The 26,052-nt window shown below is 48.4% G+C and overlaps 1 protein-coding gene across 16 annotated transcripts in view; it reads left to right on the top strand.

Moving 5' to 3' along the window:
- Positions 1-2,678: 2,678 nt before the first annotated feature.
- LOC103710848 (binding protein) overlaps positions 2,679-26,052 on the top strand; it is a 124,194-nt gene continuing 100,820 nt past the window's right edge. For 12 of the 16 annotated variants that reach the window (XM_088710773.2, XM_088710774.2, XM_088710775.2 and 9 more), the window contains exons 1-5: positions 2,679-2,843; positions 4,438-4,690; positions 8,477-8,540; positions 24,944-25,151; positions 25,694-25,870. In XM_088710773.2, coding sequence (XP_088566899.2) covers positions 4,569-4,690; positions 8,477-8,540; positions 24,944-25,151; positions 25,694-25,870 — 571 coding nt within the window. In that variant the 5' untranslated portion in view covers positions 2,679-2,843; positions 4,438-4,568. The remainder of the gene's footprint in view (positions 2,844-4,437; positions 4,691-8,476; positions 8,541-24,943; positions 25,152-25,693; positions 25,871-26,052) is intronic. The other 4 variants (XM_088710778.2, XM_039118974.3, XM_088710779.2 and 1 more) reach the window with 4 other exon arrangements.

Here is a 26,052-nt window from a genome sequence, read left to right as displayed (position 1 = left end):
AGTCCGTAGATGGCAGGAGCCATGCGCATTAATTGTGGAGTAAGCCGGGGATCCGCATTTATTGTGGAGTAAGCCGGAGATCCGCATTTATTGTGGAGTAAGCCGGAGATCCGCATTTATTGTGGAGTAAGCCGGAGATCCGCATTTATTGTGGAGTAAGCCGGAGATCCGCATTTATTATGGAGTAAGCCGGAGATGCGCATTTATTGTTGAGTGTGCCAGAGGGTTACAGCGGTCATGCGCAATAAATGCCGGAGGGGCGTCAGGGTAGGGTCCTCGGCCGGACCTCGGAGGCGTACGGCCGTAGTAGGTGGCTGGCAAGAGTAGACCTCGAACCTCGGGGTTTTCCTGAGGTCGGAGGTCTCGAGGTTGGTCGTCTTGAGGTCGGGCGTTCCGAAGTCGGATGCTGACTTCGGCCGTCCGGGATCGGAGGTCGTACCGTTTCTTAGGGGCATTTATGTCATTTGGGGGAAAAACCTTATTTCCCCCAACAGTTGGTTTGGTGTGGTGAGAATGAGGGAGGAATGGGCTATTTATAGAAGCCCAAAATTTTTTTTCCAAAAATACCCCTCAATTCAGCCGTTATTGGACTGTTGGGAGGGGTAAAAGGGTCTTTTTTCCGAAAATAGCCGTTGGAAACGGCTATTTTCCTCCCCCCTCTCCAGACGGGCCGTGCCAGGCACGGCCCGTTTGGAGCCGTTGCGGGCTGTGCCTGGCACGGCCCGTTTTCGCCCGTTACGGGCCGTGCCTGGCACGGCCCGTGGCGTGCCGTGCCCGGCCCGGCCCGCCAATAGACGGGCCTGGGGCCGGGCCGGGCTGGCGTTCCGTGCTGGACGGTCCGTGCCCGGCACGGCCCGTTTAGTCCTTGGGCCCGGTGGGCCTGGGCCGGGCCGGCCCGGCACGGCCCGTTGCCCAACTCTATTCTTGACAACCAAGCATGATCATAACATAACGGACTACATATTGGATCAAATAAGAGGCTTTTCTTTATTTCCCCCAACTTTTGCATGATTTGTTATTAATAGTTTCTCTCTTTGAATTGACTAATTCTTTGTTTCATAAGTTCTAAATGTCCATGGATTTTAAATAAATTTGCAACTTTGAAAATAGCTATAGAATGATGTACATGGAAGCTTAAAGCAATGATCTTATTCTAAATATTTAGTCAAATGCCTATGACAAATTGTAGCTACACCCTCCCTAATTCTTGTCAGGGACAATGGTTCATCCACATGCGGTGGTGGCAGAGTTGCAAAGGGATGTTCTTTTTCAGCAAGAAAAGAAGAAAATTAATAGATTTATCTTTTGCAACTAATTTTGATACTTCTAAGGCATAGAATTTGCTACAAAGGATAAGTTGTTGTTGGCTCATATATGTGACCAGTATTGATTTGGCTACTTTGATGAAAATATTATAACTTATATTTGAAATACTTGAAGAAGCAGTCAATTATTGCTTGAAATTTTAGATATCTTGCTTTCCAGTTTTAAATTTCACCATAAGATATGCCTAGTTTGATCTTTATCCAAGAAGGGTATATGATGATTACTTTTACTGCCAAAAACATCTACGTATGGCAAAGAAGTTTGGCCGGTAAAGTTTAACCTAATTGATAGGAGAACTTCAAGCCTTTATGTACACAAATCTTGGCTAAAGTTATGCATATCTTTGCTCATGGATTTCAAAATATTATTCAAGTGCTTCTAAAAGTATGATTAAGCTTGTGACTAGGGTAGAAAATTATCTGCATGTTCAGCTTGTTCACAATAAATTGTTGAAGAGATTCAATAGGATATAATTTAAATGAAGAGTGGTTAGTCGGAAAAATTGGTTTACATACTTAAAATGATATTATTAATTGTATTGGTATTAATTGATTTAAAAAATGTTTAGTAACATATTTATTAGGTAACATACAAATAGATTAAAAATCATGGTTGATATGTGCATAGTTTTGTACAAAATCAAGATGTTAACTTGAATAAAACAAGCTAAAGTTTTCAGAAATAAGGGCTTTTTTTTTGCATTTATTTTGCTAATATTATTTTATATTTTAGGTTATATATCCATATTTTGTCTAATATATATGCTATATGACATGGGAGTTGCTGATATGCTGGCTAGAAAAGCTTTCTTACATACCGAGTGTCTAGAAATAAAAGATCAAAATTAAACTTGGATTGAGCAAATGTAACCCTTCCATAGTTGCCAACAGTAGCAAACCATAGAGACATTGAATAAATAAAAAGTTTTTGCAAGATTATTTAAAAAAGCTATAAATATATAGAGATGAACATCCAAAAACAAGGCCTTTTAAGTGTACAAAATCTCCCTACTCTCGCTCTTACACTTCTTCCGTTCCTCACCCGGTTGCTGATGCATTAATCTCCACCATCATAAAGGAAGAAGCGTTGTGCAACTAGAATTTTTCAAAGAAATGAAATTCCCATCTTTATCTCCAAGACTCCATCCCAGCAACAAAATTGCAACCGGCTTCCCTGAATACATTTTTCTATAATAAAATTACAATATTCCTATATCCTATCAGGTGCATGGCACGGCAGTCGGCAGGACCCTGGTAAAATTAAAGTCAAAGAGTCAGAATGGCAGCAATTAACACCTAGTGGAGGTGAAATTGCAGCAGTCCATATAAATATATAATTCGGGTGGGTCAAACGTGCCCAAGCTGCGGTGCAACTGATCCCCCTGCCCAGCCCCGGTTCCTCCCACCCCAACTCGATCCCGATCGCATGCCTCCCCGTTCCCTTTCCACTTCTCCTTTCCGGCGGCCAAATCGGCAGCGGTTCTCTCACGTCCAGGCCTCCCGCTCTCAATCCCATAGGTGAGTCTCTTATATCATTCCTGTCCTTTCGCCCCCTTCCTCTCTTTTCTTCATCTATATCTGGCCTTTGTTCCTCACGCTGTCCTCCCTCTTCCTTATTTATCTAAACCGAACTAGCTGCGCTGATCTCCCATCCCTTCTCTCCATCAAGCCCTATCCCTAGACCTTGATGTGGATCTCCCACCGGTTCTTCCAACCTATGACCCTCTCCGACTACCTCTCCCTCGAGCCCTACATTGCCGATTCCATCTCCCGTTTTTCCTATGATCTGTTGAGGTTGGATCTAAATTTTATTCTGAACTCGCTTTAATCTTGCTGCGCTTATCGTTCGCTATGAATATCTGTGCCTAAATCTTTGTTGTCTTCTTGTATTTGTGCATTTTTTTTAAATCGTGGATTTTCTCTTGTTTACTTGATATTTTATTATGATAAGCTGACTTTTATTTTATTATGTTTTATCATCATCATTATTATTTTTGATATAGGCATCGTTTTGCCTGTTAGCATCACGGTGAAGTTTACACATTCATTGTTAGGGTTCTGATTGCGGGACAGTTTGTTCCTTAGGACTTGTTTGGTTCGCGGGAAAAGAAAGGGGAAGGTGTGGTCAACAGAAAAACGAAGCTATCAAAATCTATGGATAAGGTCTCTCTTTATTAAGGATATAATAGATATTTCATACAACTTTTTTCAAGAAAGTAGATGCTCAGCAAAACATAAGCTACCATAGAATGACCACTTTCTTTGTGATTGGGAGGCAAGAGGCTTCTTTGTCCTCCTTTGGTGAGATTTCAGAGGTTCCTTTTTCTTTGGTAAGACGCTGAAAAATCATTGCGTTTAGGATAGAGGTGAGACTCTTCTATTCAGCCATAGTTATCTCATTAGCATCCAAACCGCAGCATCTCTATTGTTTCTTCTTCCACCCGCTAACTTCCATCACGCCCAAGCCCTAAATCCCTTAATGCCCAAGTCTCTAAGTTTCAGGTCTAAACCGCATGCCCTAATCCCATCCTTCCACCGTTTCACAACATAAACCATAGTCTTCATTTGAGGAAAAATAGGGTGACTAATTTCTGCAGCATATCTAGGCCGCACCACATCCCAAATCCCTTCCCCTACGCTGTCAGCGGCCTTAAAAAATTTCGCTTGCCACCTTCACTTAAAAATCACAAATTTTTTTAAGGCCTAGGACGGACCCCTATTTCGTTCGAAACAGAAAAAGCGGCTGTATCCTCGCTTCCCGCGGCCTTTGCCAGCCTCCCGCCCTCTCCCTCTCTCCCCTGCTCGCTCTCTTTTTTCTTCTCCTTCTCCGGCTTCGGCAACGGATTTCGTTTCCGTTGCCGAAACTGTACCGGTGAGCCATCAGTACAGCTGGAACCACCCAGTTTGGGACGGTTTCGCCGACTCTGTTTGTATTGAAACCTTTGTGTCTTGTTGGCTGTTGATATACCAAGCTCACCATTCAACTTTTTTTGGCCTAACCTTCCTTTTATTGCCTTTTTGACTTTCACAATTTTAGCTTAAAGATGCTACATGGAGTAGCTATTGTTATTATTTTTTTGTCATTGCCTTTTCTTGTTTTTTCTCATTGCAGGAAACTCATTGGCAGATTATGAATTTAAAAATGATTCTTCAAGGGATAAGGGGCAGAAGTACTAATTCTTTCTGCATGTTTTGATTGTGGGTTTCAAGGGTGTCTGTGAGTCACAGATCACATTGCCAAGTATGAATATCGTGAAGGGTGTCGCTGATCTTATTAAGAGATCATCTGGTGGCCAAACTGGGGAGGGTGGCTCGTGGGCTCATGCAGATAAGCTCTCTGCGCCCTCCCCAAGGTTCCGTTTCAGGTATGATATTTCATCATCACTTCCATGACATTGCTTGTCTTCATCTGATAGAGATTATTCTGTTATTCTTCTCTCGATTGTTGAGCTAGGTGTCTGTTGAGACTAGTACTGTGTTGGCTTTTAGTTTTATAGACTTACAAAATGATCTTCATACTGCTGCTCTAGTCCTTTCTCTCTTTTATCACCTTCCCCCCTCCTTGCTTGAAATGCCCATTTTCTGAAAAGCAGAAGAAAAGGCACATAACAGAAGACCACCACTAAAAAGCAGTGAAGACAACAATCAAGAGACCTGATACTTTCTAGTCTCGAGGTGATCCTACTTTAGGGCATAGAGTTAATACATGCATTTGTGAAGACCTGTGTATGCAATGTGGAAGACCACAGACTCAAAACAATGACAAATTAATGCTAAAAATGATAACATATGCTGTTATGACATTGGTAAACCACCCCTTGCAAATGCAAGATGAAGAATAGGTTACATTTTCATCACTAGGCAAACCATGTTATAAATTGTAGATCTTCTTTGGAAGAGGAAGTAGGTAGTATGACATCTACAACATTAGCAGGTACAGAGTGTCCAATGTGCCAAGTGTACAGGATTGTGCATGATGATGCTTTAGAATTCGTAGTTGTCCCATGTCATCGTCATTTTGCTTCCTTCTTATGTTTTCTGTTTCACAGAGCAGATGCTAAACATAAGGATAAATCCTGATATTTGTGTCTCTATCTATAGGGTCTCAACTAGACTCAAATAAGTCGCAAGGTCCTGGTCAAATCTTTAATGAGGGAGTAGCAGGCTGATTTAGTGTGTTTCGTTGTATTGGCTGGTTAAGGGCAGGTCATCAGTTTAACCAGCCAAACACTCGAAAAAGGTTGGGATTAAGGTTATTTGGTCAGTGCCCTCAAAAGCCACTAATCTGGTTAACTTTATTTCGTGAAGGAGGGTGAAATAAAGTTAACCAGTAGAGGTTTATCTTCTTGGTTTACTTTTTCACTTTTTCCACAACTTATTCCACTAATCATTGAAATGTCTACCAAATAGTAGATATCCTTAATTGATGGTTAGCTGATTTGGGGGTGGTTACCAATAATCCTTTCTATCACAAGTTACTTACCCCCTGGATAGCTACAGCCCTAATGGTTTGTTGGAGTAGAAAATAATCCTTCCTATTACAAGCTTATCCTTTGATAATTAAAGGAGCATATGGAAAAGATTAAAGAGATCTTTGCCTCTTCTAATTGCAACTAATTCAATTATGTAATTATAAAGATGATCTATTGGCCTTCATGAAGCATACGAGAGTCTGCAACTTTGTAGGAGAATTGTGAATTGTGAAAATAAAGTTCTTGGTAAAAGATCTTTGACGATCAAGAAACTAGAGGATGATCAGGAGCTGAAGTGCAACGATATTCTGAACTTGACTTACTTGCAGTAGAAAGCAAGTCACGGTGATCATTGATGGAGAAGTGCCAAAAAATTTGGTTTCATTTTGGTCATTGGAAAAACGAATTTAAAGATGAATGAGAAATGAAACCGTATCAGTTAGCATGGCCACATGATTGCTGCCAAGGTTAGTTGAACCATTCTAGACCGAGCGGTCCAGGATGTATCAAACTGAAATGGGCAAGAACTGGAATGGTTTGGGTGGTTGGGATGGTTCGACCCTTAATAGACCCCCAAGGCCTGCTCCCCCCTCCTAACTCTCCATGGCCCCAATCTTTGCTCGATCTCCCCTCTCCCCCCTCCCTCTCTCGCTCTCTCTCACTCGACCGATCTCTCTCTCTGCCCATCTTTTGCCATGATGGGAGCTTCAAAGCTCCACTGTATGTGAAGTCGAAGACCACTGATGACGGTTGTTTGACCCCGACCCCGATGATGATTCCAACTCTGTGCAGCCGAACAATATATCTCTCTTTTCCCCCTCCCCCTCCTTGTCCCTCTCCCCTCTCTTCTCATCCTTCTTTCTCGCCTTCTTCTCTCTGACCCCTAGTTTCGTAGGGTTAGAGTTTTCTCTCCTTCTCCCTCCCTCCCTCTCCCTGCCACTCTCTCTCTCTTCTTCCTCCTGCTTCTTCTTCACTCTCTCCCTCCCTCTCCTTGATTCGGTACACTCCAGCACGGTATGGTACGGACCTGTACCATACCTAACCGGTCGCCGGCTGGTGCGAGCCTCGATACCAGCCCAGCAGACCTTGATTGTTACCAACCCATTGTAAAACATCAATGCCTAATTTTTTTCTAAGGTGCTTGTGATGCCATTCCCATGGTAGCTACAAACTTGTTTGGAAAACCTTGGTTTGATAGAAGTGCATAACAAAATTCTTAAGCCAATACATATTTTTTTTGACATCAAGGCACAAAGCAAGGAATGCCGAACCGGCCCGTACCAAACCGGAACCGGTTGGTACAAGGCCATACCGGACTTTAGATATACAAGGCCGGTACTGGTTCGGCGATCCTTGGCACAAGGTATGCATTTTTGCTGAATATGCAAGTGGATCGTGATCACGAACTTGAAGACTTGAATCCTCTTATTTTTGTCATGTCATAGCTGCCAATGATTTTTTAGTGTGTAGTACTTTAGATAGAACTTTGAGTAAAAAAAAGAAACCATTCTTTCAGAGGTGATTGAGCAACTCGTATGACATTACATGTGCTGCTGGTGGTGTGGCTGCACTATAATAGGATACTTTGTCCCTTGGACATGGAAAAGGACACCTACTTCCTAAGAGTCCCTTTGAAATCTGAATGAACTTGATTAGGTTTCCACCTTCTTCTTTTTATATAAACTTGGAGATCACCTAGGATTTTTCTAAAGAAACATGGGCGTTATTTACCTCTTACATGGAACCAGATTCCATTTTCTTTGCAAATGAGGTTTCCTAGCCAAATGTGGAAACTTGAAGTGGCCACATAAGTAGGATGGGAAAACTGATCTGTCTGTTTTCTCCTTTTGTCCTTCCTTCCTTTTCTTCCACTTTCTTCTTCCATTAATGATGTTGGTTGCTATGTCTTGACCATTAACAGTGGTATGGCAATTTACAATGCTTTAGCTCAATGCAAGTTGAAAACTAGCCTTGAATATTTTTTATGGTAGTCTGGCCTTTTGTGATTAAAAAAAAAGGGCATCTAAATGAACCTTTGTATCCAAGAGATCTTTCTGTAAATTTTTGATAAAGAACACCAAATGTAGTGACACTTCTCCCTTCAAGTGCCCTATGCTACCTACCACATCTTTACCTTGAACTGAATTATTGAGGAACTATGAACATTTTCATGATATCGTCTTGAATGATGACTAAACCATGCTACTAAAATAAAAGTCTGAAGCCATTGAACACTAGTGCTTTCTCCCTAGACATTACAAATGCATTTTCTTGAATTGTTCCTCCTTTAATTCCTACTATATTCACTTTGCTAATCTTAGCAAACTATCAGTTGACATGTTTTGACCTCATATGTTAAGAAGAAAGTTTGTTGCAACATGTCATATCTGAAACAAAGCTTTCATAAATTGTTTTCTCTTTTCCTTTTACTTAGTCTTCTTAATTTTTGGATAGTATGTTATGAGGTAAATTTCCTTATTTGTTCTTTTCATTAGTTATTAGAAGATTTCTAACTTGTACGTACTTCCCATTACATAGTTATTATTGTGAAATTCAAATTGTGAAATTCAATTTTGCTAGCAATCAATCTTGTTTAAGCACTCTTACTCTGGAAGTTTATTATGTGAACTTGATTATTAAATAATTCATCATATTTTGTTTTTTCCCCTCTCTTTCAAGGGATGTTGGTGAGGAGGCAGTCTTAAGTACACTTTGGCAGAGATACGAGAATGCCATTGATAAGGTATGTGGTGTATTGGTTCATATTGCTTGACTCTCTGGTGTGCTCAAAATTAAGTCTTTTGCAAATTATTCCTATTGATGATGGGTTTGCAAGTCAATCACAAATAGTTTCATACTAGCTTATTAAAGTCTTGATCGCTTTATCATTTAATAGTTTTCAAATATGATACCTGACTAATATTCCTAGTTTTGTTGGTTTTCTTGTTTTTCCTTTGTTTGGGATGGTTATCTTTTCTCTATATTTTTTTCATCATGTTTGGCTTGTCATTTATGTTTCTTTTTGTGAAGTTCATTAGCAAGGATTTATATCTCGTGGAACAGAGCATTCTAGCCTTTCTTTGGAATGGTATGATCAAGGTATGCTAAACCGATCGGAACAGTTCAGCTCGTACCGAACCGGTGCCGACAGGCACCGGTACGGTACAACATATAAATTCGGTTCCGTACTTGAACCGGTGTGTACCGGCAAGCCGGCACCGGTGTGAGCTAGGCCAAGCGCGGCTTCCCTGCGAGCGCCCGCGTGGGGGGCAGCGGGCCCGCACGGGCGCAAGCTGGGAACCGCTCTCGCGCGTGCGTGGTTCCCCGGGAGCGCTTCCCCAAGTTGGGAACTGCGCCCGCACGGGATTTCCTGCGCCGGGAACGCACTTGCGTGTGGTTTCCAGCGCGGGGCAGCAAGCAGCCTGCGTGGGCCATTTAATGCCATAGAGTTGCATTTAATGCCACTCTGTGGCATTTAACGCGGCAACGTGTAGTTTTTTTCATCCGCGTGCGGATGCGTGAACGGAGAATCGCGTGCCTGTGCATGATTCCTAGGGAACCGTGCCTGCGGCCGGATCCCTAGTAGGAAAATGCGCCCATGCACGATTCCCAGTTTCCGCGTGTGGTTCCCTGTGCGGGGCAGCGCGCCCACGCGGGTTGGTAGCCCGCGTGGGCTGGCAACTCGCGTGGGCCATTTAATGCCACTCTGTGGCATTTAACGGGTCATTTTTTTCCGCATCTGCACGCGTCTGCGTTGTTTTTTTTCTCGCAGACGCGATGTGCGCAATTTTTTTCGCGTCCGCGCGTCGCGTCCCCGCGCGCGTGTCCGGTTCGGTACTGGTGCTCACCGGTATATTGGTACGGTCGGTCCGACGAACCTTGGGTACGACGTTGCGTCCTGATGCTTGAAATGGTGGATCTATTGTCCTTGGTCTTGTTTGACACCAGGAGTGGTGCCCCGCTTGACACTTGGGATGGTGGGATGCCCTGTTGTCCCATCGGAACTTAACTTTTGATTCATTAAGGCTTGTTTTCCACATCATTTTAGAGTATAATATACTATTTTCTTGCTTGATAATAAGTTAATGATAAATGTTTATCAGGTTTAAGCTCTATATTATCTAAAGCTCGGTAAGAAGTAGACTGAGCTCTTTGGAATCAAATATACAATACCTATAATATTCACACAACTTAGCAAAGTTCAATCTGAACCTTGAATAATGCTTCTTGAAAATAGCAGAAATGGAGAAATGACCAATATTTCGGGAGAAGTTCACCATATATATTTTTAGTCCATAAGCAAGTTTCAATTGAGTCTCTAAAATTGACCCTGTTTTTGGGCTGGTTCAAACTGAAATTGACAAGTTCAAGTTTTGATTTCAGAGTCTTGCTGAAGCTTTAAGCTATGAAACCAATCTTTGAGTCAGGTTCGCGGGGCCTGAACCATCAAGTTCAGTCTTATTTTTGTTATTCAACATATGAATTATTCTGGAATTATCTCAAATGAGCATAATAATGTTTTTGTTAAGAGAAAAATAATTGCCCTTGAAGTAAACATCGGTCCTTGCTTCATCCTATTGGGAAAGTTGTTAGAATGACTTGGTTGCTTTTAAGAATCATCATGTATGACTTCATCCTTTCTAGCAGGTCTTTGATCACAATAAGGTCCAATTGAGATTGAATTCAAATGACCTAGTGCTCAAGGTGTTGGAACAAAATAGTTTGCTTTTAGTTTGCTTTTAGTTTGCTTTTTGGAGTTGATTTTGAAGTCCTATTTTTAAGGTGGTTTGATGTGCGAAGGTCCTAGTTTTGGTATTCTATCCAGGTCTTATGGGAATCTGGGCAGCATTTTAAGAATGATTTTGAGTGTCCATAGGACATTGATTAGTTGCTTATTAAGAGCTCTAGGTCACTTGTGAAACAAGCCAAGAAGAAAAGCTATAAAAGTGCCGTATGGCTGGCCACTGAAAGGCATTCTACATGAATTTTATTAGTTGAGAAAGAATGTGGTTTCCCTGGCCGAGTTGGGCTCATTTTTTCTTGTCAAGCAGCAAACTTAACTATCAGTCCTCACCAATCACCTGATCAACCCTTGAGTTGCTTAGATATAGTTGTACTTCTCATAGAAACCCAAAATGAAAATTTTGACTATTATAACTGCTAGAATTGCCAAATTTGTCCTTGTTGCTCTATTTTTTGTAACATAGTAATGAGGTGAATCTTGACCAAACTTAATTTAATCCTATCTTACTTAGGTCCACGTATGCCTCTACTTGCCACTCCCAAGTGGTCTTACATTGACTAACCATGATTATCTAGCCATTACTAGACTCCTGCTAATTTGCTTTAACATCTAGTAACCAACAAACTACTGCTAATTTTCTTTTGCTTTAATATTTGTCTTGTACTAATTCAATTTATCCAATTATTTCCTCAAACTATTTTCATCTAGATTGATATGAATTTACAACTAGTTTGAAACAGTTGAATGTAAACAATGATCAACTCTCTTGCTATTGTCCTTGTCTTTTTCCAAATTGCATTGATCTTAGCCATAGACCAAGAAGCTGAAGTTACTTTGGCAAGTACATGGGATGCTCTTGTAAATTTCATACCAATTATACTTCTAATGCATTACAATTAAATGCTATTTTGTATTTGCCTAAATAGTTTCTAAACCCATGACTATTTCCAAGGTTAGCCGAATTGGTACCAGGACTCGTACCAGTTTGGTATAGTACCGAACTAGTATTGTACCGACATATGGTACACTGTGGCATGCCGGTTCTGATTTTCGATTTTGGCATGACCTCCCCTTATTTTTCAATTATCTAGGCATTTTTGGACATTGAAAATGACATGGGGGAGAGCCACCTCACCTTGTTTTGGGCTGGATCCTCCTTTAATCGTTGAAATCATGGAGTTTTTGGCAAAATGGGAGGGTTTGAAAATGAAAGGGAAGAAAGGCTTGAGAAGGCTTGGGAGGTCTTCTTAGGCCTCTCCATTATTGAAAGAGGAGGGACTGAACCAGTTCAGACTGGTGCGAACCAAGCGGTTCCCACCGGTTTTGGTTCGGAATGGTTCAAGACTTTTTTTGAAAAAATCAGCTGAACCATACCGATTGCGCATTGGTTTAGTTCTTTGGCCTGGTTTGGCATACTATGATTATTCAAAAAATGATGTTTGAGATTTACTTTTTGTGTTTCATTTCTTCATTAGTTTATTGGACTCCTAGCCATTGAATTCATTTGTGACAGTGACAAACATGTAGGCTCATTATTCTATTAACAGTGTTGCTGGAAATTGGACCCGGGGGCCGCCGCGAAGCTGGGGAAGGCGAAGCTCCGCTGCTACAGGGGGCGGACGGCGGTGCGCCGGTCGGCTGCGTCCTCCACTGGTGGGGCTCCGGATCTGCAAGGAAAACCGGTGGCCGGGCTCCCCGGCGCCGGCCCTCCGATGCTTAAGTCAGAGGGGGCAAATATGTGGAGAGGGTAGGAGGAGAGAGAGTGTATGCACAGAATATTTTGTTAAGATGAAGCAAAGATGAAAGCTTTGATGTCATCAATTGTGTCTATCTCTCCCCCCCCGTTCCCCCCAGGCTCCCCTTTTATAGTGGGGTTTTGCGTTTCCTGGGAGGTGACAGGGGAGTTTGTCCCTTTTGTAATGATTTAGCCCATTAATGGCGTAGTGGAGAATAAGGCCGGATCAGACCGGAGTCAGAGAGTTGTCACGGTCGATCGGACCTGTTGGAGTTGTTGAACCGCCGGCCGTAGTGGGCCTGGGGTTCGTGGATGGTGAGTGCATTTAATACCGAATGAACCGGCGGTCAGGGAGAGCCATACGCTCTGACGGTTCAATGATCCGGAGATCGTCTTGAGCCGTGTTCATTTAATGACTGGGTGCATCGGAGACTTGAGGGAGTCTCATGCATTAATGGCAGGTTGTGCCGAATACCTGCGGAGATCTTATGCCTTGACGGCTTAGAGATTATGGCAGGCGACAAGTTGTAGTCGATTTGTCAAATCCCCTGGAGGATTGAGTGCTTGGTTAAGGCATCGGCTCGGCAGGGGTGCCGAGCCGAGCTGGTCGCCCAGTAGGGCGCCCTGTGGCGGGGTTGCCTTCGAAGTATCCCTGATCGGCGTCTTTCGAGCAAGCGCTTCCTAACCGAGCGCCTCCCTTTGGTGCTATCTCTGGTCGGCATCCTCTGGTCGGCTCTTTTCGGCCGAGCAGACGCACTTGGGTGTTTTGGTCGGGTGCCTTTACTTGGCGCTCTCTCCGGTCAACGCTCCTTCTGCTCGGCACTTTCCAGCCGAGCAGCCTTTGGGTCGATGCCCTCTGGCCGAGCGCCTTCCCGGTCAGTGCCCTCTGGCCGAGCGCCTTCCCGGTCAGTGCCCTCTGGCCGAGCGCCTCCGCAACAGTATGACTTGGGGTTTTTCCCCCAACACTACCCCTCGACTTCCGAGTTCCAGTTGGCTACCAGCTGGAGCGCGGGAAGTAGCTATTAATGGGTCTTTTCAGTTCCAAAAAATTAATAGTATATCGCGCGTTTTGAATTGTCCTTAACTGAGCCTGAGCTACCGCGTCTCCGCTACGCTTCGACTTGGTGCTCCCGAGAGTGATAGTTTTGATCAACCGCCGTAGGCTTACTTCCTTTCCTTTCGAACGACACCCACTTGTCCCCTTTGCCTTCCTAGCTTGGCTTGACTAATGGAACCCGCCGAGCTCCATGAAGTCGGAAGCTTCGAGGTGCCTTTAATAGGCGACGCCTTTTGTTTCCCAAAAAGGCCTCATTATTGGGACACCTTTCGCGAAGCGTCCTCGCGTCGTGGGCTCATGATGGAGCTGCACGATCTTTGATTGCGGACGCCTTTCCGCACGATCCAATGGGGCGCTTCGTCGTTCGAAGCGCTGGCCTTAATTAGGGGTGCCGTTCTGTCTTTCAGATCGACGCGTGTCGTCATCTCAACAGGATACAGCATTTCTTGCTGATCCAGGCCGTTGGGGAGGTCTATTTAAACCCTCCCCAGCCTTCCGTCCTCTTTCTATTGCTTCCTGCCTTTAGCTCTGTTCTTTACCTTCCTGAGACCGAAGCCCCTTTTTTCCGGCATCTTCCCCAGGTTGTCCTTTTTTCTTCTTGTTTAATCCCCTTCTTCTTCTTCTACAATGGGTTCCACCCCTAATGAAACTGTGCCCACCATGAGCGTCCTGGAAGTGGAGATGGTGGAACAGTGGTTCTTCCCTCTCCGCGGGTTCCGTTTGGAACCCGCCAGGCGCAGGGATCGGGTAACCGATCCTCCGGCAGGCCGGATCGGAGTGCACTCGGAGTCACTCTGGGCCGGCCTCCGATTTCCTCTTCATGGATTCGTGAATGAGTTGTTGACGGTATGCCAGTTGGTCCCGGCACAACTCACTCCGAATGCTTGGAGGACAGTGATGGGTTTCCTGTCACTGTGTTTGTTACATGGGATTCCTACCTCTGTCAGCGTCTTCCGGCGACTTTTTATTTTTAAGTCGAGTCCGGGAGACGGAGAGTGGCTCTACATCGCCCTTCGGGCGGGCCCACCACTCTTCCGCGGTGCCCCCTCGTCCATTCATAGCTGGAAGGAGAAGTTCTTCTTCCTGGGCTCTGAACGGTCCTGGGGGTTTGACCCCAGGTGGAGGCCACCCCAGCTCAAATCCATCAACAAGCTCCCCCGACTTACCGCTCGCGAGGAGGGGATTTTTGACGCCGTCCGCAGCCTCGGGGACGGAATCTTATTGAACGGCCTCATCAGCGAGGACGCGCTGGTGAACGTGGGCCTGAGTTCGGCACGTCCTCAGGGTAAGGATAGCTATTGCAGTTCTTATTTCCTTATTGTTCTAATGTTCTAATTTTGTTCGTCTTTGCAGACATCGCAAAAATGGTGACCGAGAGCGAAGTCCTCTACGCCCGCTTCCAAAAGAGGGCGGCCGAGCTCTCTGGAGAGCCCGCCGAGCCGAGGAAGAAGCAGAAGACCTCGGCCGCCTCGACTTTCTCGATGGCAGCAGCGGCCGAGGCGGGTCCTTCCCGCCCCGCTCATCCCGAGGCGGGGCCTTCTCGGCCTGCGCGCCCCGAGGCGCGCCCTGAGGCTGAGCGGAGAGAGGGCGCGGGTCCCGGGGGTTCGGGATCCAGAGCCCCGATGGCGCCCCTATGCCCGGTGCCTCTAACACAAATCCCTGGTCGGCAGGACGCTTCAGTTGCCGACCAGGGGAGGAGTCCTGCGGGTCCCGTGCTTGCGCAACCCGCCACAGTCGTGCGGCAGTCAGATCGGCCGCTCGCCCGACCCCTGCCCCTTAGCTCCCAGCCGGGGAGCAGTCGAGGAGCCTCGGGGCCGGCTCCATCTAGGCCAGCTGATGCTGGCCTCCCGAGCCTGCCAGTCTCGGAGGAACGGGTGCCCTATGCACCCTCCTGGTCCGTGTTCGAGGGCGATTCAGCCCTCGAAAACCCGCAGGTAGCACGCGAAGTGATTCGGCTCGCGATGCTCCCGGCTGATCGGGCCAAGATGCAGTCCATGAGCTACAATATCTTCATGGACGCCGCTCGCTGCAACATCGTCCGGGTAAGTGAGATCTCCCTCCTATAGAGATTGTTCGTTGCTTCATTTTACTTGTTTTGTGGCGCCTCACATCTCTCTTCTACAGCACGTGCACGAGACGGAGATGTTGATGCACCTAGTTCGCGAGTTCCGGGGGGAGGCCCGGAAACACGAACGCAATTTTGAGGAGGCCCAGAGGAGGTGCATGGCCGCCGAGGCCAAGTACCTGGCCTCCGAAGAGAAGCATCAGGCCTCCGAGGCCGAACAACGGGTGCTCCATCCGATGAGGAAATTCGAGCTCTAACCGCTGAGCTCGACGAGGAGAAGGGCGCGCACTCGTTGACGAGATCCGAGCTGCGCGCCGCAGAGGCTCGGCGAATTAAGGCCGAGGAAGCACTGGCCGCTCGTGGGCGGGAGTTGGAGGACGCCCACGGCCGCCACCTAGAGCTCGAGCGGGAGCTCAGGGACCTTGAACGGAGAGCCGCGTACCATGAGGCTCGGGAGATGGAGGCCAAGGAGAATGCCCAGAACGCAGTGGCGCTCTTCCGTGAGTCGGCAGAGTTTCGCGAACTCATGGCCGAAGAGGGCGTAAATGGGTTAATCCAAGGCTTCCGGGATTTCCGCAACCAGTTGCGGTGGCTTCTCCCGGACTTCGATGTAAACCTGCTCAAACCAGGAGCAGGAAGGGTGCAGGCGGAGACAGAGGCTCCGGAGGCAGAGGCGGCCGTAGCCGCCCCTGAAGTGGCCGAGGTCGCCCCCGAGGTCGCTCCCGAGGCCGTTCCTATTGCTGCCGAGGCCATCGAAGTGGTCCCGGCTGCCGAGCCAGCCACTCCTAGTGCTGCCGAGGCCGAGGTAGTCGAGCTCGAGCCTTAATGTAATTTTTGTTATTTCCCCCATACTTGTAAGGGCCAAGCCCTAATTTTGTACTTAGCCCACGGGCTTTCTTTTGAAATGAATATACATTTCTTTTTTGGAAATTCGATTGTCGCTCTAAGTTTTCCTGCTCGGATCCGTTTTAGGTTCCGAGGACTTGGGCTCTATGGCCTCTAATTTCGCCCGCCACAGGGTTTGGGTTTAGGTTCGGCTTACCGAGCTCCATCGCTCGGTCCCTCGACTAATGGCATAGCAACGTTTGTGCTTATACCGAGGATTTAGGCTCCATTGTTCCGAGCCTATCCCAGGGCTTGACCAAGCCCTAAGGCGGTCACTGGGACTTCGGCGAAGTTAGCGAACTTCGACCCTTGCATTGCCGGGGGGGACCAGATTCGTTTCGAACGAATGGGTCGAATGCTCGTCAGCTCGTGACGGGGATTCACCGGACTTAGAATAATAATGCGTTAGTGTCGCAAACATTCCCTCGCCGAGGCGATAAGGGACATTCCTCTGCTCGGCATCTATTCTTGTAGTGCGTCGGCAGAGAGATCCAGGAATAGGTAAAGTAATATAAAAACATTAAATAAATGGTACCTTGTACCATGCACGTCCTGACGCCGAGGCGACTGAAGACGCTCCTCTGCTCGGACTCCGTTATTTGTGGACGTCAGCAGAGAAATCCCAAAAAAGGTAAAGTAACGTAAAAACGTTAAATAAATGGTACCTTGTACCGTGTGCGTCCTGGCGCCGAGGCGACTGAAGACGCTCCTCTGCTCGGACTCCGTTATTTGTGGACGTCGGCAGAGAAATCCCAAAAAAGGTAAAGTAACGTAAAAACGTTAAATAAATGGTACCTTGTACCGTGTGCGTCCTGGCGCCGAGGCGACTGAAGACGCTCCTCTGCTCGGACTCCGTTATTTGTGGTCGTCGGCAGAGAAATCCGGAGACATAGGATAAATAAGATAATGCCGAGACATTAAATAATACGCGTCCCTGCGCTGAGGCGACTTGAGACGCATCTCTGCTCAGACTCCGCTATTTGTGGTCGTCGGCAGAGAAATCCAGAGAAAGGGAACTCCAATAAAGGAATCCAATAATGGAGAAATCCAATAACGGAGAAATCCAATGATAGAGATCCCATAGAGAAATCCCATAGAGAAATCCCATAGAGAAATCCAATGAAGAAATCCGATAGAGAAATCCAATAGAGAAATCCAATGGAGAAATCCAATAATAAAGAGCGAGGCAAGCTCGCCAGCCAGGGTTGATGAAGAACGAGCCGAACTCGTTTGACCAATAAAGATCATATCCCGAACATATCGGGGCATCCCGACAAATCGGGGCATCTCGACGTCTCGAGGCATCCTGACGGTGGTCAGGGTAGGAGCACGAGCCGAGCTCGTCCGGTCAGAGAGGACCGCTAACTCTGTCGATGGAGCACGAGCCGAGCTCGTCCGGTCAGAGAGGACCGCTAACTCATATCTCGATGTCTCGAGCTTCCCGATAACTGGGGCATCCCGACGTCTCGGGGCATCCCGACGGATCGGGGCATCCCGACGTCTCGGGGCATCCTGACCGTGGTCAGGGTAGGAGCACGAGCCGAGCTCGTCCGGTCAGAGAGGACCGCTAACTCTTGCCGATGGAGCACGAGCCGAGCTCGTCCGGTCAGAGAGGACCGCTAACTCATATCTCGACGTCTCGAGCATCCCGACGGGTCGGGGCATCCCGTTGTGGCAGGGCATCCCAATATATTGGGGCATCCTAACGTCTCAGGGTAGGAGCACACCTGCCATCAGAATATAGCGGGGAGGATTGGTGAGCTCAAAAATAGGTTCGTAAACCATAAATTTATTATGAAATGAAATCCGCAGAATGGAATAAATGAAATTCAATAATTGAATAGTGGACCCCTTTGGGGTCCTACTGATGGTACACGCGGAGATTCTCAGAGCTCCAGCTCCGTGGAATGAGAGTTCCATCTAGGGACTCTAGCTGGTAAGTCCCGGGTCGGCGAATGCGCGTGACTCGGTATGGGCCTTCCCAGTTTGGGGCCAGCTTTCCTTGCTCAGTCGGTCGGGAGGCTTCAGCTCTCCTAAGGACAAGGTCTCCTGGCTTGAAGGATTTGACCTTGACCCTGGCATTGTAGTACTGGGCTGTCTTTTGCTGGTATCTCGCCATTCGGACTCGGGCGGCCTCCCTTGTTTCCTCGATCAGGTCGAGATTATTTCTGAGCTGCGAAGAGTTGGAGCCGGCGTCATGATGCTCGACTCTGGGAGAAGGAAGCCCGATCTCTAGCGGGATGACGGCCTCCGTTCCATATGTCAGGTTGAAGGGAGTCTCGCCGGTGGGGACACGGAACGTTGTCCGGTAAGCCCACAGGACATTATATAGGTCTTCGACCCACTGTCCTTTGGATTTGTCGAGCCTGGCCTTGAGACCCTGCAAAATAGTACGATTTGTTACCTCGGTTTCTCCGTTCGTCTGAGGATGCGCGACCGAGGTGAAGCGATGGTCGATGCCAAGCTCGGAGCAGAACTCCCTAAAGTGAATGTTGTCGAACTGGCGGCCGTTGTCGGAGATAAGGATGCGGGGAAGCCCAAATCTGCAGATAATGGACTTCCAGACAAAATCCCGCATCTTCTGCTCGGTGATCCGGGCTAGAGGCTCTGCTTCCACCCACTTGGTGAAGTAGTCGATGGAGACGACCAGGAACTTCCTTTGCCCGGTGGCCAGTGGAAATGGCCCAAGAATGTCGATTCTCCACTGGGCAAAAGGCCAGGGGGAGCTAATCGAAGTCAGAGGAGCCGAGGGTCGGCGCTGAATGTTGGCATTCCTTTGGCACCGATCACATCTTTGGACGAAGTCCATGGCATCCTTCTGGAGTGTAGGCCAATAATATCCTTGGCGCAAAATTTTGTGGGCCAGCGCTCGCCCTCCTAGATGGCTTCCGCAGATCCCTTCGTGGACTTCACGCAGGGCGTAATCCGCCTCCGTTGGGCGGAGGCATCTGAGGAGTGGAGAGGTGAAGGATCTCCGATAGAGCTTCCCCTCGTACAGTACGTATCGGGTGGCGAGGCGCTTGACTCGACGAGCCTCTTGTTCGTCAATGGGGAGGACTTCATCTTGCAAATAACTGATGAGTTCGTCCATCCAGCTTGGTTCGAACTCGGCGCAGAGGGTTTGCTCGGGCTCGTCTGTACTGGGCTTTTGGAGATACTCCAGTACCGCTTCCCTAGGGAGCTCACTCATGCGAGAGGACGCCAGCTTTGATAGCTGGTCGGCCCTGAGGTTCTCCGACCTGGCAACATGTTGAATGTGAAAGGAATCCAAGGTCGAGGCGAGATCCCGTACCTTCTGAAGATACTTCTGCATGGTTGGGTCTCTGGCTTCAAAGTCGCCTACAATTTGGTTGACGACGAGCTGGGAATCGCTAAAGGCCTTCAAGCCTTTCACTCCTAGCTCCTTGGCTAGCTTGAGCCCGGCGACAAGTGCTTCATACTCCGCCATGTTGTTGGAAGCAGGAAATTCGAGGCGCAAGGCCTGCTCGGCGACCACCCCCTCCGGGCTGGTAAGGATAAGTCCTGCTCCACTACCCCCCGAGTTTGAAGAGCCATCGACGTGCAAAGTCGATGTCAAACTCGGGGTCGACTCTGTTGGTGGCTCAGGCTCGGGATTGGGCTCGGCCTCATCTGGTATAGTGCACTCGACTATAAAGTCCGCGAGCGCTTGTGCTTTGATCGCCGGTCTAGGCCGATACTCGATGTCGAACTCCCCGAGTTCAATGGCCCATTTGGTGATCCGTCCCGCACGGTCTGATCTCTGCAGGATTTGCTTGACCGGTTGGTCGGTGAGCACCGCCACTGTGTGGGCTTGGAAGTAGGGTCGGAGTCTTCGAGCTGAGATGACCAGAGCATAGGCTGTCTTCTCAAGCTTGGAGTATCGGGTCTCGGCGTCCCTCAGGACCCGGCTGGTGTAATATACTGGCTTCTGGAGCTTGCCCTCCTCTCGGACCAGGACCGAGCTTACTGCTACTGGGGAAACAGCAAGATATAGGTAAAGAAGCTCGCCCTGTTGAGGCTTTGTAAGCAGGGGAGGGGAAGCCAGCAGATGCTTGAGCTCTTCGAAAGATTGCTGGCACTCGTCCGACCACAAGAAATTCTTCGGCTTCTTTAAGGCCGCAAAGAATGGAAGGCAGCGCTCGGCTGAGCGGGAGATGAACCTCCCGAGGGCTGCTACTCGGCCCGTGAGCCGTTGTACCTCCTTGACCGTCCGAGGAGGCGTCATCTCTTGGAGGGCTCGGATCTTCTCTGGATTGGTCTCAATTCCTCGCTGTGTAATGATGAAGCCAAGGAATTTGCCGGAGGTGACTCCAAATGCACATTTGGCTGGATTAAGCTTCATCCGGTACTTTCGGAGCGTGGAGAATGCTTCATTGAGGTCGGCTATATGGTTTTGCGCCGCCTTGCTTTTCACCAGCATATCATCCACGTAGACCTCCATGTTTCGGCCTATTTGGTCTTTGAAGATCCGGCTGACCAGCCTTTGATAAGTTGCCCCGGCATTTTTCAAGCCGAAGGGCATCACCTTGTAGCAGTAGGTCCCCCCGTCGGTGATAAAGGCTGTCTTCTCCTCATCTTCTGGTGCCATGCGGATCTGGTTGTATCCGGAGAAGGCGTCCATGAATGCTAGCAGCTCGTGACCTGAGGTGGAGTCCACGAGCTGGTCGATGCTGGAAAGTGGAAAGCTGTCCTTTGGACAGGCTTTATTCAAGTCGGTGTAGTCCACGCACATGCGCCACTTCCCGTTGGCTTTCTTGACGAGGACCACATTGGCGAGCCACTCCGGGTAGGCTATCTCCCGGATGAAGCCAGCCGCGAGGAGTTTGCTGACTTCCTCGGCGGCCGCTTGCTGTCGTTCAGGGGCCGCGCCTCGCTTCTTCTGCCGCACGGGCTTACTGGTCGGCTTTACTTGGAGCCGGTGGACCATGATCTCAGGATCTATCCCCGGCATATCCGCAGGCGACCACGCGAAGACATCCATGTTGTCCCGCAAAAAGTCGACGAGGCGACCCCTCTCGCGCTCGTCGAGGCCGGAGCCAATCTGCACGGTTAGCTCAGGAGAGTTCTCTTGTAAGGGAACTTGGATCAGTAACTCACCAGGCTCTACCCGCTCTTTCCGGGGGTCATTCCGTGCCTCCATAACCTCAGTCGAGGGCTGGTCGGTTGCTGAAGCAGGCACCTCGGCTGGTCGCCTTGACTCGTGGGTTGCCAGGTAGCATCGCCTTGCCACCATTTGGTCTCCTCGGACTTCGCCCACTCCCTGGCTGGTAGGGAATCGCATGAGCAGATGGTGGGTCGAGACCACTGCTCGGAGGGCGTTGAGTCCTGGCCTTCCGAGGATGGCATTATACACCGAGGGCAGGCGTATTACAAGGAAGCTCATGCTCACGGTGCTCTCTCGAGGGGCGAGCCCGGCTGTGACCAGAAGGTCAATCTCGCCCTCTACTGGGACTGAATCCCCAGTAAACCCAACTAACGGAGCGTTCATCCTCCGTAGCTGCTCTTTGGTCATCCCCATTTTACAATACGCACCGAAGTACAAAACATTCGCCGAGCTTCCATTATCAACTAGGATGCGTTTTACATCAAATTTATTTATAATCAGGGAGATGACCACGGCATCATCATGGGGAGTCTCGACTCCCTCTAGATCTTCGTCCGAGAAGGAGATAGCTTCGGAGATGCGCAGGCGCTTCGAAGAGGCTCCTTCCCCTGAGGCTTCTCCCACCGAGGTTCCGCCTCGGATGGTGTTGATGACGCCGGCAATGGGCCTGTTGGCGTTCGAACCTTCAGGCTGTGCTGCTCCTTCGGCCGGCTTCTTCCCTTCACGCCGGCCTTGCACGAACCGATCGAGCGCCCCTCGGCGAATGAGCGCTTCGATCTCGTTTCGGAGCTGGTAACACTCCTCGGTATCATGGCCGTGATCCCGGTGGTAGCAGCAATATTTCCGGAGGTCACGCCGGCTTCTGGTGTCTGGCTTTGGAGGTGGGAGCCGGATGTGATCCCGGTGCTCGATCTCCATGAGGATTTCGGCCCGAGGAGCATTGAGAGGAGTGTAACTTTCGTACCTCCTTTCGGGTGCGGGGGCCCGCGGTGGGAACCTTTGCTGTGGTGGCCCTCGCAGCCGGAGCGGACTCTTCGGGCGAGGCGGGTTCTTGGCTCGTCGCGGGGACGGGCTCCGGTGCTGGCCGCGCTCCTCGCGGCGTCTCTTCTTGGGGTTTGGCTCGGCCCCGCTCCGTCTGGCTGCCACGGCTTCTTCCGCCTTGGCGTACTTCCGCGCCCGGGCGAACATCTCGGTGAGGTCCGCGGGGAAGCTCTTCTCAATCGAGAAGAGGAATCTGTAGGACCGGGCCCCAGTCTTTAGTGCCGACATGGCGATAGACTGGTCAAGCTCCCGGACCTCCCATGTCGCGGCGGTGAACCGGTCCAGATACTCCTTGAAGGACTCTCCCTCCTTTTGTTTGATGTCAAGGAGGGAGTCGGATGTCCGCCGCTGAGGTTGGCTGGCGGCAAAATTGCCAGCGAACTGTCGGCCGAGCTGTTCAAAGGAAGAGACAGTACTCGGCTTCAGCCCGGTGAACCAAAGCCGGGCTGGTCCTCGGAGTGTCGCCGGAAAGGCCTTGCACATCATGGCTTCCGTGGCTCCTTGGAGGGTCATTAGGACCCGGTAGCTCTCCAGGTGGTCCAGGGGATCGGTCTTGCCACTATAAGGCTCCACCTGGGGCATTTTGAACCGTAGCGGGACCGGTTCATCTTCAATCTCCGGGGAGAAGGGCGACTTTGTACTGAACTCAAAGTCGCCGGTGTGCCCCGATTTTCTTCCATGGAGTGCCTGAATCTGGCGCTCCAGCTTCTCGACCTTCCGGTCGAGTTCATGGTTCTGGAGGACCGCCGCAGCGGTTCGCTCGGGTGCTGGCTGTCCTGGAACAGACTCAGCTTCCGAGGGTTGGGGCCAGTCTTCGTGACCTCTGGCCAGATGCTCTCTCCAGAGAGAGGCCTGGACCCGGGAATCCTGACCTCGAGTGGGAAGCCCGCTTGTAGGGGGCTCCGGTTGGGCTGGTGCCGGAGGAGGCGGTGCCGTCGGGAGGCCCCTAGGTTGCAGGCTTTGGACAGCAGTGGCCAAGGCCTGCACCTGTTGCACCAGGGCATCGAACTGCTCCGGCCGGACTTGATGAACTGGCTCGGCCGGAGGTGGTGAGTTCCGGATGGAGCGCTCAGGACTGGGTGGAGGACGTCGAGAGGCGTTGGAGGCCCCTTTACTTCTCAGCTTCATGGCAGCGAACTCGGGCCCTTCCTCTAGCGCCAACTGTTGCTGGAAATTGGACCCGGGGGCCGCCGCGAAGCCGGGGAAGGCGAAGCTCCGCTGCTACAGGGGGCGGACGGCGGTGCGCCGGTCGGCTGCGTCCTCCACTGGTGGGGCTCCGGATCTGCAAGAAAAACCGGTGGCCGGGCTCCCCGGCGCCGGCCCTCCGATGCTTAAGTCAGAGGGGGCAAATATGTGGAGAGGGTAGGAGGAGAGAGAGTGTATGCACAGAATATTTTGTTAAGATGAAGCAAAGATGAAAGCTTTGATGTCATCAATTGTGTCTATCTCTCCCCCCCCGTTCCCCCCAGGCTCCCCTTTTATAGTGGGGTTTTGCGTTTCCTGGGAGGTGACAGGGGAGTTTGTCCCTTTTGTAATGATTTAGCCCATTAATGGCGTAGTGGAGAATAAGGCCGGATCAGACCGGAGTCAGAGAGTTGTCACGGTCGATCGGACCTGTTGGAGTTGTTGAACCGCCGGCCGTAGTGGGCCTGGGGTTCGTGGATGGTGAGTGCATTTAATACCGAATGAACCGGCGGTCAGGGAGAGCCATACGCTCTGACGGTTCAATGATCCGGAGATCGTCTTGAGCCGTGTTCATTTAATGACTGGGTGCATCGGAGACTTGAGGGAGTCTCATGCATTAATGGCAGGTCGTGCCGAATACCTGCGGAGATCTTATGCCTTGACGGCTTAGAGATTATGGCAGGCGACAAGTTGTAGTCGAGTTGTCAAATCCCCTGGAGGATTGAGTGCTTGGTTAAGGCATCGGCTCGGCAGGGGTGCCGAGCCGAGCTGGTCGCCCAGTAGGGCGCCCTGTGGCGGGGTTGCCTTCGAAGTATCCCTGATCGGCGTCTTTCGAGCAAGCGCTTCCTAACCGAGCGCCTCCCTTTGGTGCTATCTCTGGTCGGCATCCTCTGGTCGGCTCTTTTCGGCCGAGCAGACGCACTTGGGTGTTTTGGTCGGGTGCCTTTACTTGGCGCTCTCTCCGGTCAACGCTCTTTCTGCTCGGCACTTTCCAGCCGAGCAGCCTTTGGGTCGATGCCCTCTGGCCGAGCGCCTCCGCAACAGTATGACTTGGGGTTTTTCCCCCAACAAACAGCATTTTGTATTGTTTATGGTGTTTGGTATGCTGATGTCAGTTTAATGCTTTGGAACTAGTAGTCTGACCACTTCATTGAAGCTTCTAAATTGAGGAAGCCTAATATACAATGTTAATTTATAGTACTGTTAATTCAAGAATTAATGGAACTTTGTATTGATTCAAAAAATTTGAACTCTTTCCTAGTTGAGTTCCATGTTGCTTCTTGTTTCCACGAACTCTTATTCTTTTATTCTTTGTTATTATTTTTTATAGACAGAAAAAAGGAAGCTTTTACAAGTTTTTCTCTTGCACTTTATACAAACATACAAAAATTGGGAGCCTGTGCATGGTGGCCAGTTACCAGCTGAGCAAGCATCAGGATCCGAGGAGATAATTCTGGGATGCTCTACTGGGCATCCTTCCGAGGTTATTCTTATTCTAATCCAACAGATTGCCCGGATATCTTCTCTTGTGACTGAGTGTAAGTGAATCATTTTATTTTCTAAAAATCCATTGGAAAGCTTAACCATCGTTTTCATCTGCTTGCTTTGTGTACATGAAGGTAGACATTTGTCCATGCCTTTTACATCAGTTAATTCAATAATTCAGAACTGCATCTTTCTCTTTTACAGCTTTATTTCAGTCAAACAGTCATGATTTTGTAAATTTTTCAATGACTTTTTTAATGTTTTGGTAATGTATGTTTCCACTTAATTATTATGATGATGTGCTTCATGTCATGTTAGGTCGTATTTTTTTCAGAGGCTAATGCTTTTGACGCAATCTGTATTTCAAAAAGTTTGAGATTGTGCAATTGTAATATGCTTTTATTTGAATGATACACTTAAGAAATTATCGCCTAAGCTCTGATAAATGACCATATAACCATTGATGGTGTCCTTCAGTATTTAATTATGATATTGATTTTCTCCACAATTTGTTGTTGCTTTATATCAGTTGATCATGAACTTACTATAAATTTGTATATGTTAGCTAACTATTTTTCAATTTATTTTAAATCAGTGAACAATAGTGCTGCACAAGCTAATGCTGACCTTTCAGAGCCATCAGCGAGGTTAACTTTTAGCACGGAAGCTTTGTACGTTTTAAACTGCCTAACAATTATAACTCGTTCAGTACACAATTGCAAAGTATTTAGCTATTATGGAGGGGTACAGAAGATCATTGCTCTTTTGAAAGGTAATCACTCAAGTAATTTAATTTGTTCATGCTCATGATTTCCACTTTATCATTTTCTTTTTTATTTCTTGCTGACATTTTTTATGTCAAATTTATGTTATATTAAGTCTTCTGCTTAAGGATATAATTAATAGTATATATTTGAATAAATGGTATCATTAATACCATATTCTGTATGGCCT

The sequence above is a fragment of the Phoenix dactylifera genome, chromosome 14, assembly GCF_051530095.1.
Source record: "Phoenix dactylifera cultivar Ajwa chromosome 14, Ajwa_hap1_PhDact_Kaust_v1.1, whole genome shotgun sequence".
NCBI lineage: Eukaryota > Viridiplantae > Streptophyta > Magnoliopsida > Arecales > Arecaceae > Phoenix > Phoenix dactylifera.
The sequence above is the reverse complement of the archived record's forward strand: the minus strand, read 5'-3'. Positions and strand labels throughout refer to the sequence as shown.